The 15,167-nt window shown below is 41.7% G+C and overlaps 2 protein-coding genes across 4 annotated transcripts in view; one reads left to right on the top strand and one right to left on the bottom strand.

Annotated features, from left to right (window-relative positions):
- dgki (diacylglycerol kinase, iota) overlaps positions 1-15,167 on the bottom strand; it is a 97,955-nt gene that overhangs the window by 26,344 nt on the left and 56,444 nt on the right. For both annotated transcript variants that reach the window (XM_080885974.1, XM_080885975.1), the window contains exons 4-13: positions 8,817-8,891; positions 6,480-6,536; positions 6,322-6,387; positions 6,173-6,241; positions 4,437-4,553; positions 3,986-4,060; positions 3,087-3,182; positions 2,317-2,399; positions 1,965-2,025; positions 1,771-1,884 (exon numbers count right to left, since the gene is read on the bottom strand). In XM_080885974.1, the coding sequence (XP_080742100.1) occupies positions 1,771-1,884; positions 1,965-2,025; positions 2,317-2,399; positions 3,087-3,182; positions 3,986-4,060; positions 4,437-4,553; positions 6,173-6,241; positions 6,322-6,387; positions 6,480-6,536; positions 8,817-8,891 (813 nt within the window). The remainder of the gene's footprint in view (positions 1-1,770; positions 1,885-1,964; positions 2,026-2,316; positions 2,400-3,086; positions 3,183-3,985; positions 4,061-4,436; positions 4,554-6,172; positions 6,242-6,321; positions 6,388-6,479; positions 6,537-8,816; positions 8,892-15,167) is intronic.
- LOC308399035 (uncharacterized protein) lies at positions 9,327-12,150 on the top strand. 2 transcript variants are annotated; one of them, XM_080885976.1, is made up of 2 exons: positions 9,327-10,230; positions 10,273-12,150. In XM_080885976.1, exons 1-2 carry the CDS (start codon positions 9,931-9,933, stop codon positions 11,533-11,535), a joined length of 1,563 nt encoding a protein of 520 aa, XP_080742102.1. In that variant the 5' UTR covers positions 9,327-9,930; the 3' UTR covers positions 11,536-12,150. The 2 variants fall into 2 exon arrangements, with proteins under 2 accessions (XP_080742102.1, XP_080742103.1); XM_080885977.1 differs by having other exon boundaries at positions 9,327-10,356; positions 10,699-12,150.

The raw sequence follows: 15,167 nt of genomic DNA, 5'->3' as shown, positions 1-15,167 counted from the left end.
GCTCGCCTTTCATAATCCAACAAATGCCACACTTCCAGCTTTTGTAAGGCTATTTCTAGAAAAAGTTCCACCTTGACAACAGTACAATATGCTTTATGTTTGAGACTCCATACGAGTCTTTTACCATAAATTTAGCTTGTGTAAACTGTAAATTTTCAAGAGTGAAAAAGGTACATCTGAAAAATGTACTTAATTGCACTATTTCCTCTAGACATCTTTAAAGTTACAGTGTGTAAAATCTCACCACTAGATGTCAGTAGATTGCAGATTGTGGTCAACTGAGTCGTTTTCTTACCCCAGAGGGGTTTTATTGTTTTGGGGTTTTTTTTGCTATTTGTAGGGCTGGTGGCCCACTGTTTAATTCAGCTGTCAATGCTGGATGATAATCAGCACTTGCAACAATATCAGGAAATATATAAGCACGTTTATTCACATTTCTGTGCTCCGGGCGGTAGTCGGAGGAATCAAAATCTCTAAAAGTAGTAAAATGGTGGGGTTTCTGGTTTACTTTCAACAAATCTTGGTCATATTTTTCCTGTGTTTTTCTTAATGAAATGAGTAAAGCTTTTCTTAATGAATAGAGAACTTTCTTTGTATAAGTTTGGAAATTGTTTTGTCATTTTTAGCAGCTGTGTCTTCATGATATTTGCTTTGTGTTTGTTGTGCAATAGACGAGGATCTTTTACAGCTCACTGGGGAAAAAACGATTGTTTGGACCCCCTATGAGACAATAAACAATATAATAACAAAGAGATTTCAGAAAATTTGCAGCAATGAACTGCGGCTTATTATTTTGGTGTGTGAGTCTCAGTGAGCACAACTGGTCCACATATAATTGAAACGATGAGTCTGGGATACCTTACTTAAAGACATCCATGCGTTTTTTTCTATTATTTCTGGAATGTGAAAACAAACAGTGTATTTTACGCTTGAGGAAATGAAACCCTACTTTAAAAAAATGATGGAAATGGTTTGTTTTTTCTTACAGTATAAGTGATTTTCCCCTGAGGGAAACCCAAACCCTTTCTGTTTCCTATGCACGAAAAACCCTGAGTGAACTGCCAACTCGACCTATGGATTTATAAACTCTGTACCTCAGTTTGTTCTGTACACTTAAACCTGCTCTGAATACAACACCCACTGCAGCTGTGTCACTGCTGTGATGTTTCCCAGTGAGGTGGGGTGCGCTAAGCGAGCCGTTTTGCTGTCAGAGGGTTGATTCTGTGTTGTGTTTAAAGTTGTTTAAAACTGCAGAAAATTAAAATTAAAAAGGAAACATAATTACAGGAAGCTGCTGTGATGTCACCAACAAGCATGTCATCTTAGTTGTGCTTTGAAGAGGTCAAACGGGCTTAAGGGTCAGGGGGGGAGATTATATGGAGGAAGGGAGCTCTTTTAGACATCCTGGAATGTGGGTGAGGCATTTTGTAGCTCTCCGAGGTGGTGGGGAATAGAGAATTTATTTTTACTGCATATTAATATTTGAGCATACTCAACATGGCTATAAACCTGTCATGTTTAATCTGAAGAAGGAAATTTCCATCTCTCTCATGAAGAACGCAAATGTTCCCTTCTCTAAATCCCTTAAATATGTTTTTGTTTTTTATGCTGAAAGAGCTGTTGTTGCTCTTATTCTTCTTTTTCTTCGTTAGATCTAATTTATTTAGTCATGTTGTGCAAAAAATTTGCACATAAACTCAGAGAGGGCACACCGCTGCGCCCTGCTGCTCTCCATCAACTCTGCAGCAGAAGTCAAGGCTAGGAACTCACCCCACCCCAGTTGAGCGTCCTGGCGAGGTCATTTCCTGTTCCCAGAGGAAGCACAGCGACCGGAGGCTGGGGATTCATCTGCAGCTCATCGAGAGCAGACAGGATCCAACCCACCTACAGCGAGACATGAAGGCAAAGTGTAAGTTGTAGAAATTTAGAATAGAAAATAGTGGCTATTAGAGATGTATAGTCACCGTGCCATCTCCTCCGCAGGCAAGGACCCTCAGATTTGGCACTTTGCGATACAACTCCAACCTAACAAAGCAGAGAGGTAATATTATAGAATAAAAGACTGCTGATTAGTGTTGAGTGGGTGTAATTGGTCCAGATTTTATGAAAATTGTTCACCTGTGAGCTTTGGATTTAAATAAAAGAGGAGTGAAAAGATGGCTTTCCCCCCTCAGAGGTGGACTGAGATAAGGGTGATGTGAAATGAAGATTTAAAGTAGGTAATTGGTACTAAACTGTCAAGCTCAGGGTGATTTCAGCCTAACTGTGTAGGCTGTAATGAAACACCAGCACTCTCCCCAAGGGAAGATTACTCACGCCTCGCGCAGTCCACCCTGCGAAAGGTCGAAGACTTGACGAGGATTCAAGATCCACATAAACATCTGTAACACTTTGGCACCCTACAGAAAAAGCAGAAAAAAATTCAGCTTCCTTCATGTTACAATATTTAAAAAGCTGCCACTAACAGCAAGCAAATTAAAAAAAAATCTGTGAAAATCTGAGAAATGAATCTCCAAATCTTAAACTAAACCCAGTGTTATGTTCTGAAGATGTTGCTGATGAAGTCTAAAAGATTATAGTAAGCAGTGGAGCCCTGAACTTTTACCTGACGGAGTTGCAGGTAAGATGCAAACATCTGCCTCAGCTGAATGAGCCTTTAACTTGTTTAACTCCCCAGTACAAATCTGCGTGTTGTCCATATATCTGAGAGCTGTGCAGGTAATCTTCCGGTGGATTCACAGCTGTGTCCTACCTCCTGCATGCTCGCCTAAACAAAACGGAGTATTTCCTGCAGCGCCAACACTTCTGAAGCTAACCGTTTCCTGTTGTGTGATACATTTGTGAAACTTCTGAAGATGTTTCCGCCCGAATCTCCCGATAATGTTTGGAGTTCATGTGTGAAAACAGCTCAGCTCAGTTCATCTGATAAACCAAATTTTTGTCTGAACCGACATCCTCACAATGAAAATTAATTATAGACAGGCTGAGGACAGACGAGGTGAGGCAGCGACAATATCTCCAAACAACAATGAGAAGAGAAGGCGTCTCAAACAGATGAAAACAGAAGATTAAAGACATTTGCTCACCTGGTTGCCGCCGCTCTTTGGATTCACAAAAACCAAGATGGGCTTCATGAGGGGAGAGGGGAGAGGCTTCAGCATGAACGGACGCCATTTAGACTCCTAAGAGATCAATAAGATCAAAATATTAGAATGTTCACATAACATAAATGTTAAAATCATGATCCATTCAATATGGTGCAAAGTTTGGGCATATATGATGACTGCTGAGAAATTTTAGCTTGATATATCAATTTTTGTATTTTATGAAAATCAGTCGGTCGATCCAGTTCCAGATGGTGGAGCAGAAGCCCGCGATGATTTGAGATCAGATGACCCTAATAATCCAATAATAGACTGTATAGCAAAGATGGACATAGCTTCCTAGAGCTTGGTTTGATTTGGCAATTTTGGTGTTGTTCTTTTTTTCTTCTTTAAACTAAGCATGAGAGCGAGGTGTGGACATGACTGAAAAACAGCTCTGCACAGATACAATACCGACATGTCAATCACAGGTTAGCCATGCCCTCAGTTATATTCTACTTCCTCCTCCATATTTTTTGTAAATATTTTTTCATCATGCTCAAGTGAAGACTAATAAAAGAAAAATAACTAAGAAAACATTTAGTGTGTTTAAAATGAAAAGAAATAAGGTAACTTCTCCAAATACCTCTACTCGATCTAATTTTTTTGCACAGTTAGAGCAGTCGCCCCCTGCTGGCCATCAGAATCCAGGCAGATTTAAAGCAAGAATTTTTCATTTCATACCTAAATGAAGTCGATGTTTTATAAACACAGTTTGAAGTCAGCCGGCAACGACTTTTATTTAGTTTAATGTTTTTTTTTTTTACTTGAGTCGAGATCACATGAAGGATAAACATGAGCTAAAAATGTATTATGACAGTGTAACTGATAATATCACTTACATCTAATCCCTTCTTGCTTGTCCTTCGTTTGAAAGATGTCCGCTTTTTTCTTCTGGCAGAGTTCTTTAGGGAGCTCTAAGGTACACATACACACACAGAGTTCAGTGGTTAGTTCACTGTCACCACGTCCCCTGTGATGGTAATTAAAAGTGCAATGAAGCATGTGACGCGACAGAGATATGCAGTATGTGTGTGCGTGTCTGTGTGTGATAACAGAGACACAATCCCAGAGTTCCCTCAGACAGACCAGACACGTGTCAGTTCGCATCTCATCATACCCCAAAAATCACACACACATTAGCACACACTGAGCTTGTGACACGCCTTCTTTTTGAGTCTTAAACTTAGATCGACAAAATCATTTCTCATTACTGTCACAAGATGACACCCAGTGAACTTTATCAACCAGCAGAGCGATCGAGGAGGGTGCTCGGCGAGGGTATGAGCATACCTGTGGTTTCCTGACTTTGATGATCCAGGACGGTGGTACTATGACACCGGCGTGGGCCCCCAGTGAACACGGCTCCTCTATCTGGTGCAGCATGAAACATGTTACCTTGTTGTGGAACTGCAAGGAAAAAAAGCCCAAAAAAACACTCCTCAGGGTCGTGTCATGCGCTAAACTTGCAATCCAAACTATCATACATGTTGTGCCAATGCTGCTATCCTGTATATATTGTACATACTATTGTTTGAGTACTTACGATTGTTTTTTTTGTACTTTTTATATTTTACATTTATATTTATTATTGAAACTTGCACCAAGGGAGTGGCACTCCAATTTCGTTGTACTCTGTACAATGACAATAAAGGCTATTCTATTCTATTGTCCGTGTGTGGTGCTCTAACACAGCTGTTTATAAGAAAAACAAAACACCCTGAGTGCCAATATTTGCTTCTCTTATGCTACCTCAGTGGTGTCAAACATAAGGGTCGGGGGCAAGAACTGGCCCACCAAAGGCTCCAATTCGGTCCAAGGATGGCTTTGGAAAGTATGAAGGAAGGCAGCGATTTTGGACTTTTAATTGTATTTTCAGAAGTTTTACAGCATCTCCTACTGACATTGCCATTCATGCGACACCAGAGAATCTGAGAAATAGATACACATTTAAAAACAGAACTTCCTGGGTTTTTTTGGTTAGGTTTGGGTTTTTTTAGCTACAATAGAATTTTCAATATTTTTATGGAGGATCTGCAGTAAGTAATGAATAAATAAAAAGATAATAATTATAGCTGACAGATTTCTTCCATTAACTACAGCATCTACTGTTGAAATTGCACTTCTATTTTCCTATACTAAGATATGTGAAGGATTCAATATGTAGTTAAACTTCTTTACACTGACAGTAAGGACAGTTTCACTGATTTGGTCCATATAAGGTCAAAGTGGGATATATGTGGCCCAATATGTAAAATGAGTTTGACATCCCTGCTCTGTGTGACAGACATTAAATGGTGCTTTGCTTCAGTGATACTACCAGTCCTCTGGCTCCAGCCTTGAGGCGGGTTATTGATCATTTATGTACCCAACGTTTGCTTTATTTTGTGGCTGTATTAGAAAATCAGCTGTAGAGACAGCAGGAAATAAAGGGAGCCACAGACATTAAATGGGTGCAATTACAGTACTGAACCTATGACATATTCCCTGTTCTGGGAACATTTTGAATTTATGTAACCATATACAAAAATATTAAATAGGTTCAGTTACTCTATTGAGCCCATGACACATGTAATATTTTTAAATAATGCAACCACATTTTCAAAAAACAAGGACGTGATGCATCATTTTCTTTAAGGTGCTTTCCTTCAGTGACACTAGCAGTTCTCCGCCTCCAGCCTCGAGACAGATTGGGTACATAAATGATTGATTATCTTTACTTTACTGTATGGCTACATTAGAAAATCAGCTGTAGACACAGCAGGAAATGAGAGACTGGGGGGATTACAGATGTGTCAGTACAACCAGCCTATTCATGAGTGGGGTCTACATGACCTTGTTAATGTGGAAATAATAATAATAACAAATGATGTCACTCTAATATATATTTGGAAATAGGTACAGAAACTTCCTGTAGTGCTTAAGTTTATATTTAATCCACTTCAATGCACAATACAACTTGTATTTCCCCACTAATAACATCTTAGTGGGGTTAAATATCATATTTACTCGTGAATTAACGGACTTACGGCCTGTTTACACCACGAACAACTGATGGCGATGATTTCTTTACTGTGGAAGAACTTCTGCTGAAAACTCTGCAGAAACAAAGAGGCAGTCTGCATGAACAGGAACAACATCTGTGTGCAGCTGCATGTGTTTTTGAGTGCAAACTCACCTTTCCACACTGTCTACATTTCCCCTCTTGTCGTCGTCTGTGAACCCAGTGGTGTCTGAGGATGTTCTGCCGGCAAACACAGAAACACAATTTCTTTCACTTAACGCCTCAAACAAAAAGCTGATTCCTCCCTCACATTTATGCAGCTACACACTTACATCTCTCAGGGTTCGGGATCCTCCCTCTCTGAAAGTCGGCTTACATCGGAAGTTTATCTAAAAAAAGAGATAAGCTGTAGTTTCCATCTGGGGAGGTTGTTTTTCACAGCTACATTTTTACAGATGCTCCATAAATGCATCACATGCAGGCAATCGTTAAGCTACTATTTTGAAAAGCTGACATCTATAATTATAATGATACACTCACTGAATGTGTGTGTGTGTGTGTGTGTGTGTGTGTGTGTGTGTGTGTGTGTGTAGCTGTGTGTGTGTGTGTGTGTGTGTGTGTGTGTGTGTGTGTGTGTGTGTGTGTGTGTGTGTGTGTGTGTGTGTGTGTGTTATTATGCCTGTACAAAATTGGCAGATGGTTTTAGTTTTCCCGAGAATCGCTCATTCAGACTAAAAATTAACATAAATCATCTGTAGCTGCCGTTGGGAATTTGTTTTATTTATGATCACAAAAATTATATATCTTTTCCAACTGCCTTAAGACTTAGGGTTAGTTAGAATTACTGTTAGGATTTGGTATTTGACTGAGATGGCTAAACTTAGGGGTGAAAGAGTTTGGAATATATTCATGCTAAAACTCATTTTAATTTTATTGTGCCAAATCACAACAGCATTTGCCTCAAGGCGCTTTAAATTGTAAGACCCTACAATAATACAGAGAAAACCTCAACAATCAGACCCCAGTGAGCAAGCACTTGGTGACAGTGGGAAGGAAAAACTCCCTTTAAACAGGAAAAACCATCCGGCAGAACCAAGCTCAGGAAAGTGCAGGCATCTGCTGTGACTGGTTGGGGTGGGGAGAGGAAGCCAGGACAAAACCAAGATCAGTGAAACTTTGATGCACAGACATAAAGACCTTTCAAAAATTATTAGTAAGCTACAGTAAACTTTATTACATCAGAGCATCTTTAACCACCTGAGAGCCCGAATTCTCACATCTCAACATTGCATTTAGGCTTTTCTGAACCTTATGCATCAATTAAATGTTTTATACTTTTAAACAGTGGCGAATTATTGTTTTATCTCTTGTAAAGGTTCATGTGAGAATTTAGTAAGAGCCAATCAAAAGCCAAAATGGGAAACTTATTAGCCAGTCATGTTGCAAGTAAACAGCAGAGGTCCATGACAGTTTAAACTGTGTGGTGGAGAGCATACTGCCTTGCTAAGTACAGGGGTAGTGCTAGTACTAGTAGCATTCTTACTAATGCTACTAGTACTAGCATAATATGGACAAGTATTTCATATAATCAGTGCTCTGGAAAATGAGCAGAGACATATCACCACTCTGAATTGATCTGTTAATAAAGCAGTAATGTTGTCAGACTTCTACATGCACAGTAGAAGTATGGCTTGAAGGGGAAAAGGCTTTTTAACCTAATGTTCAGGCACAGTCATTAAACTTTACTCAGGTACTTTGCAGACATTTTTCATGACTCAGTGACCACTGAAGTTAAGTTACGGCTCTCACGGCATTGATTTAAAAACAACCTTCATGTGCTTGTAACTGCCCAGAGGCTTTGTCAAGTGTAAGACTCATTTCAAGAAAAATTTCCGATTTCATGGAGTACTTCATGCAATAACCCTTTGGAAGGTAATACCTGTAAGATAAGCAGCACATTGGTTACTACAACCCTGTTAAACCCTGTGTATAACCTGGAGTTGTTTTTAGTCTCATGTGTGCTTGTGCTAATAATTAGTAAGGTATTTTGATTCTATATTCAGTTTCTTATATAACTTTTCAATTTTATTTTAAATTTTTACCAATTATTACTTTAATTATTACTTTTTATGTTTAATGTTTTTCAGCTGCTGTAGCTTTTGGGATAAATAAAATATTTTTTTTTTCTTATCATGCCTAGGCTTCATTTAATTTACATAGGGAAAGAAAATAACAAATCTTATCAAAGGCATTTAAAGATCTTAGAAATAATGGAACAGCTATTTAATATTATATTTATTTGAGTCTCAGAACCCAAGAGCATAAACCAGGGATCGAGAACTATGACAAAAATGAAGTATGAACAATAAACTGTGTGTGTGTCTCTGTGTGTGTGTGTCTGTGTACTATGGTTACATATCTTTGTGGGGACAAGAAAAATTGGAAGTTTGCAATACTTGTGGGGATCAACAGCCCTTATGTGGATAAAATACCCAACCCTACAAGTCTGAAGGCATTTTTAAGACTCAAAATGTGGTTTTAGTGACAGGGTTACAATCATGGTCAGGGTTACCCTAACCCTAGGGAAAGCATTATTTCAATTAGATGTCCCCACAAGGATATGACAACATGACTGTGTGTGTCTGTGCGTGTATGTGTGTGTGTGTTACCTTTTCTAGTTGCTCCATGCAGCCGGTGTGAACAACAATCTTACAGGCTGCACATTTCCTCCTGGGGGCCGACTTCTTAAAAAGAGAGTACAAAGGGCAGAGTAAGACACACAAAATCCACACACAGCACACAGCAAATGAAACAAACGCAAGCAGTGTAAGAACACACTAACAGCAACCTGCTGTTACACACTGGCAAGATGTGCTCAAGGTCCCCCAACATTTTACTTTTACTCCAGTTCAGTTTGAACAGCAGTGGCAGACTTTTATTAGCACCATTAACAGCACAGTGACACTCCAGGCTTGAGGAGTCCGTTTCTGTTATTTTTTTCACCAGCCATTATTCAAAATGGAAAAAATAAGGATTTTAAGAACATTAGCTTATATTTCTGACTCTTCTATAGGTATAGGTGTCACTACCCAATCTTTAGAGAAAATGTCTTTTATGTTACTTTCATGTCAATATCAACATTTAAAAAAACCCCTAAAAAAACCTTGATATCTTTGCTTGGTTCTACAAAGAACTTCAGATTATTGGCTAATTTTTTTTCTATTAAAAGAAAAAGAAATTCTAATGTTGTGTATTGTCATGGTCCTGGGTCATTTTGACCCAGCGTTTTGTGATTATTTTCCTCTGTTCTAGCTATTCTGTGTCCTCCCCCCTTGTGTCCGGTTCGGGTCTAGATTTCCTGTCTTGTTCTGAAAGTCTGTGTCTGTTGTCATTGTGTTCAGCTTGTCTCCTCCGGTCCTCATGTGTATTAGGTTCAGCTGTTCTTCCCTCTTGTGTGTGATTACCTGATTACCTTGTGTGTGTGTGTGTGTATATTTAGTGGGTGTCGGTCTGTGTTCTTTGTCGGCTCGTCTGTGTTTCTTGGTATCCTGTTCCTTAGTCTGCGTCTCTCTGCTCCGCTCTCCGTTTTGTAGACTTCAGGTTTGCTCTTTAGTTTCTCCCAGTTTAGGTTTGTCATTACTCATGCTTCATTGCCTGTTTTTGCCACTGCCACCGTGTAAATAAACTTCACTCGTATCATCAGTTTGCTGCATTTTGGGTCCTCCTTTTCCTCCACTCCACACGGCTCACTCCGCCAGCCGTGACAGTACGAGCCGACCAAACATGGACCCAGCAGCATCCGCGCCGTCCCAGGAGTTTCGGGAGGAAGTGATCGACAGCGTTTCCAGGTTGGTCAACCTGTGGCTCGAGCATGAGGAGGAAGAGCCTCACCACGCTGTAGAAGCTAGGCTACAGCAGCTGATGTCTGCTCACTGCTGGCTACTCGACTCTCTTCACCCGCTCGTACAGGACTTCATTCTTCATGAGCTGCACCTTCGCCCTCCAGCTGCTACCGCTTCCCAACCCAGCCCGGCGGTGAAGATTTTGCCCGGCCCGCCGGAGGTTTTGCCCGGCCCGCCGGAGGTTTTGCCCGGCCCGCCGGAGGTTTTGCCCGGCCCGCCGGAGGTTTTGCCCGGGAGGAAGCGACGATCGCGCCGTCGGCGCGTCACCCCACAGCCGGAGATTAGGATTTCGGAACTGCCGGCTGTGGTGAGTGAGAAGGACCCTTTTTCTGTTTTGGACTGTGTGCCTGTTTATTCCGGGGCTTTGTTTGTTGAGTCAGCTGCCCAGCCGGTAGCTCAGTTAGCCGCTCGGTCATCACCTCCATCACATTCAGCCTCACGACCCATAGCTCAGTCATTACCACAGCCAGACTTATTGGAAACTATGTTACAGTCCATAGCACAGTCTATAGCTCAGTTGATAGAAGACTCATCAGCCTTATCAGCTCAGCCACCTATTCAGCCATCATCTTCACCAACTCCTCCGGTACTTCAAGTTGAGTCCATCCAACCTGAAAAGAACTATTTTTCATCTGTTCATTCCAAGCAGAGAGACAAACCACACAATACTGAAAACATTCCTCAAGAGCTGGCCAGTTCTGAGACTGTGACACACTCCAGGGCCTCCCCAGAGGCTGGGTTCCAGCCCCTGGCCGACTCTGGACCCCTGGAGGTTAAGAAGCCAGCTGAGGACTGCATCCGGCTGTCGCTGCCTGAGCTGAGTCAATGCTCCGTGCGCCTGCTGGTTCTGACCCGTTCCTGCCAGAGGCCCGTGCGCCTGCTGGTTCTGACCTGTGTCTTCCAGGGGCCCCGGTGCCCACTGGTCCAGAGACTGTTTTCGCTGGGGGGCCCGAGGAGCCCGTCCAGCCTCCTGCTTCGCCTGCTGGGGGGCCCGAGGAGCCCGTCCAGCCCCAAGACTCGTCAGCTGGAGGGCCCGAGGAGCCCGTCCAGCCCCCGGCTGCAGCATCGTCATCTGCCTCGCCTGGTCCAGCCTCCGCTTCAGCTTCGCCTGGTCCAGCCTCCGCTTCAGCTTCAGCCGCGCCTGGTCCAGCCTCTGCTTCGGTCTCGTCTGGTGCTGCGACGGCCACGCCACCTTCGGGTCCCGAACTGCCGCCTCGACGTCGGCGGTCATCTGCCAGGCCGCTGGTGGAGCGTCATCGTCACTATGGACGACCTCCTAGACGCCGCCATTGCTGTCCGCACGGTCGGCCTCCTGACTTGTGTCATCGCCGCCGTTGCTGTCCGCATGGTCGGCCACCTGAACGGTTTCCCCGTCGCCGCCGCTGCCGTGTGCACGGTCGGCCCCCTGAACTGCCTCCACTCCGCCACCGCTGCCTTCCGCTCGGTCGGCTTTCGGATCTGTGTCGCCGACGTGGCTGGCCTCTGAAGATGAACTGTCCTGGACTTCTGAGTTGTCGGCCTCCGGGCCGGCCTCCTGAACTGTGTTTTGTCCTTGTGCTCCAGCATGTGTGTTTGTTTTGGACGAGCCACTTGGTTCGCTGGAGCTTGTGTTTGTTCGGTGTAGGTCCCTCCGTCCTGGACCCCCCGCCACCCGCCCTGGGTTGGTCATCTGTTTTTGTTTTGTCTGGGGCCAGCCCTTGGAGGGGGGGTACTGTCATGGTCCTGGGTCATTTTGACCCAGCGTTTTGTGTTTTGTGATTATTTTCCTCTGTTCTAGCTATTCTGTGTCCTCCCCCCTTGTGTCCGGTTCGGGTCTAGATTTCCTGTCTTGTTCTGAAAGTCTGTGTCTGTTGTCATTGTGTTCAGCTTGTCTCCTCCGGTCCTCATGTGTATTAGGTTCAGCTGTTCTTCCCTCTTGTGTGTGATTACCTGATTACCTTGTGTGTGTGTGTGTATATTTAGTGGGTGTCGGTCTGTGTTCTTTGTCGGCTCGTCTGTGTTTCTTGGTATCCTGTTCCTTAGTCTGCGTCTCTCTGCTCCGCTCTCCGTTTTGTAGACTTCAGGTTTGCTCTTTAGTTTCTCCCAGTTTAGGTTTGTCATTACTCATGCTTCATTCCCTGTTTTTGCCACTGCCACCGTGTAAATAAACTTCACTCGTATCATCAGTTTGCTGCATTTTGGGTCCTCCTTTTCCTCCACTCCACACGGCTCACTCCGCCAGCCGTGACATGTATGTTCTTCTTTTTAAAAAAATGCAAAAATACATAAAAATCATGAATAAAAGCCATATGTTGTTATTAATATATACATTTATCACTAATAAAATACATACGATTTTTTGTGAACCACTAAAATAATAATAATAATGATAATAATAATAATAAATAAAAAATTTTCACCAATTTGATAAATAATTGTGCATATTTTTAGCTGAATTAGTTTTATATAACTAATTCAGGTTTTGTTTTTGTTTTTTTGTTTTTTTTTAACATTTTCATTCATGGATTACAAACGACATAAAAAAGAAAAATCAGCAACCATAGTCCTTACCTTTTAACAGTTTATGTACAGTGAATGTAATAATATATTTAATCATTTAAATATTACATTTTTACTGTATTAAGAAATTTAATCCTGCATTGACATTTCTAAAATCTAAATTGAAATTTAGATAATTTGTTTTAAGCTGATTTACGTACATTTAAGCCATTTTATCTAGAGCAGTCACATACTGCATAACGTTTATAGACTTTTATGGTGAAAGGAATGTACAAAAAAACAAATGAGGCTTGGACGAATTCATTGTAGAAAGACCCACTGGCTTGTAGACGTGGGTTTTAAAACTTAATTTTGGTATCCTGGTTATTTGAAATAAGACATTACGAGGGTCAGGTGGCCTAACCGAGACCAGCACTGAAGTTCTGGTTACAGTGAGATAATTACAGACAAAATTATTTCACAAGAGTCGCCCCCTGTTGGCCATTTAAATGAATGCAGGTTTAAGGTAATTTAGCTTCAGCTTCAATTTCCAGACCCAGAAAATAATCTTTACTGCTGTGGGGCTGGGAAAAACACACAAACACACACACAAAAACCCACAAAAAACAAATCTCTAAGGTAAAAGAATGAATTAAAAGCGCAGAGTAATTTATCACACAGTGACTGACAAAAAAAAAAAAGCAAACACTCAAGATGCCAAAGTGCGATTTGCCTTCAATAAATAACACTGCCGTGCTTCCCTTGCTCTTGCAACAGACAAACTACTCATTATGAGTAATAATATGACAACTAATAATGGAGTGGTCTCATCTCCAGTCAATGAGTTCACTCTTGAATGTCACACTGAGCAATACTCAGAGCTACTCCCACGAACACACACACACACAAAAGGAAAAGAAAAAAACCCCAAAAAACAACAACAACAAAAACAACGTTTCACCCTCATTTTTCATGGGTTAGTAGCTCTGAATGTTCTGCTTGGAAAGCCCCGCCACAAGATCAGCTTCTTACATGAACTATCATGCTGAGACAAGCAAGACATCCTTTTTCAAGATGCCACAAGAGTTAAAACTCCAAGAAAAATGAAGGTTCTAAACAGAGGAACTTTATTTATTACACACAAAATACATTTTTAATGGTCATTGTCAGGGAACTTTAAACAGCTGTGTAAAACAATTAATGTCCGGTAGCCTTTTAACAGCATGTTTTTCACAGAAAAGGAAACAAAGTATGACATCATTTTACTTTACACATTTTACAATCACCAAATAACCAGTAGTTATAAAGCACTACAAATTTTAAACCAGTCGGGCAAAGCATTAAAGCCTTGAATAAATACTCCTGCCTAACACTGCTGAACTCAGGACCAGGATAGGGAAGTTTCCCAGAAGAGCGCTGAGCTGTAATCAGATCAGCAGTCTCATTCAGTTTACCTATGAGTGGATTTAAGGTATGGCTGAGCAGAGAGACAAGCATTGGGACTGAGGCATTTAAATGTGTTATCAATGGAATCATACTCAGCCACAATCCCAGTAGATCAGCTGATTTCAATGCCAGCCAGCATACAGTTGGTGGGCCAGATTGTGGCTTTGTATCACACCTCCAACCACATCGCTCTATCAAGACAATAATCATAATATAGCGAGAATGAGGAGGTCCCAGGCAGGAGCCGAGCCATGCCATCAAATATAGATTTCAGTAGACAAAAATAACAATATTCCTTTAAGTAAGGTGGTCCTCACTGAAATGATGCTAAAAACATCAATCCAATTAATCAAAAAGAAACAACCCCAGAACATGAAGGATACTAAGAAGACTTCATGAGTGTTTACTAACCGGCATGTCTAAGTACAGTAGTACCATGTCTGAGGTGAGGCGGACACTGTACCAGTCTGTTCTGCTGAATAGAGAGCTGAGCATTTAGGAGAAGATGTGAATTTACTGTCTGATTGATCCTCAGCTCTGCCCACAGGCTGTGGGTACCGAACTAAAGAGTGAGATGCAAGCAGCAAACAAGCTTCTAGGTCTGGGCTCAGCCTCAGAGATGGGGTGAGGTTTCTGAGGTGGTTCCCAAAACGATCTGTCGTTTTCCAACACAATATGCATTCACAAGAGTAACGCAAGGTGGAAATTCTTTTCACACCATGTCCAAGCTTGAAGATTGGCAAAACAACACTGATGGAATAGTCCCTTCTTGTCCCAGAAAGAGGTTTGCCATCATTTCCGAAAAAATTTCTTTAACCATCTGTACCCCATAACAGCCATGGCCAACTGGCGTGATGCTACGACTGTTGGTGTATAAAAACCGTTTTGTACACACTACATTTTAACATATTTTAGGACACTCAAGCCTTAGCTGGCATAATCTGTTTTGGTTATAGCAGACTTGTTGTCAGCTGTCTGGAGATGGGAGTGTTGCATGACTGACAATGATAAATAAATAGAATAAATGGAGAATAAGTCATCATTTTAATGCACATTTTATTGTTTTAGAGCCACGACTTGAGTTCAAGAGGAGGATGAGGTGTAGATGAGGGAGCACAGAGCAGTGGTGGAGGAGGCCGATGAAGAGTAGGAGGCAAAACAGAAAAGAGATGATGAGAATAACATTATGAAATG

This window comes from Rhamphochromis sp. 'chilingali', assembly GCF_963969265.1.
Source record: "Rhamphochromis sp. 'chilingali' genome assembly, chromosome: 7".
Classification (NCBI taxonomy): domain Eukaryota; kingdom Metazoa; phylum Chordata; class Actinopteri; order Cichliformes; family Cichlidae; genus Rhamphochromis; species Rhamphochromis sp. 'chilingali'.
Note: the sequence above shows the minus strand (reverse complement) of the source record. Positions and strands in the feature narration are given on the sequence as shown.

Bases quoted from the DNA above. Each gene is read 5' to 3' on its own strand.
- LOC308399035 (XM_080885976.1), top strand. From the start codon at position 9,931: ATGGACCCAGCAGCATCCGCGCCGTCCCAGGAGTTTCGGGAGGAAGTG. The intron at 10,231-10,272 runs GTTTTGCCCGGC...GGCCCGCCGGAG, and splicing joins TTTTGCCCGGCCCGCCGGAG to GTTTTGCCCGGGAGGAAGCG.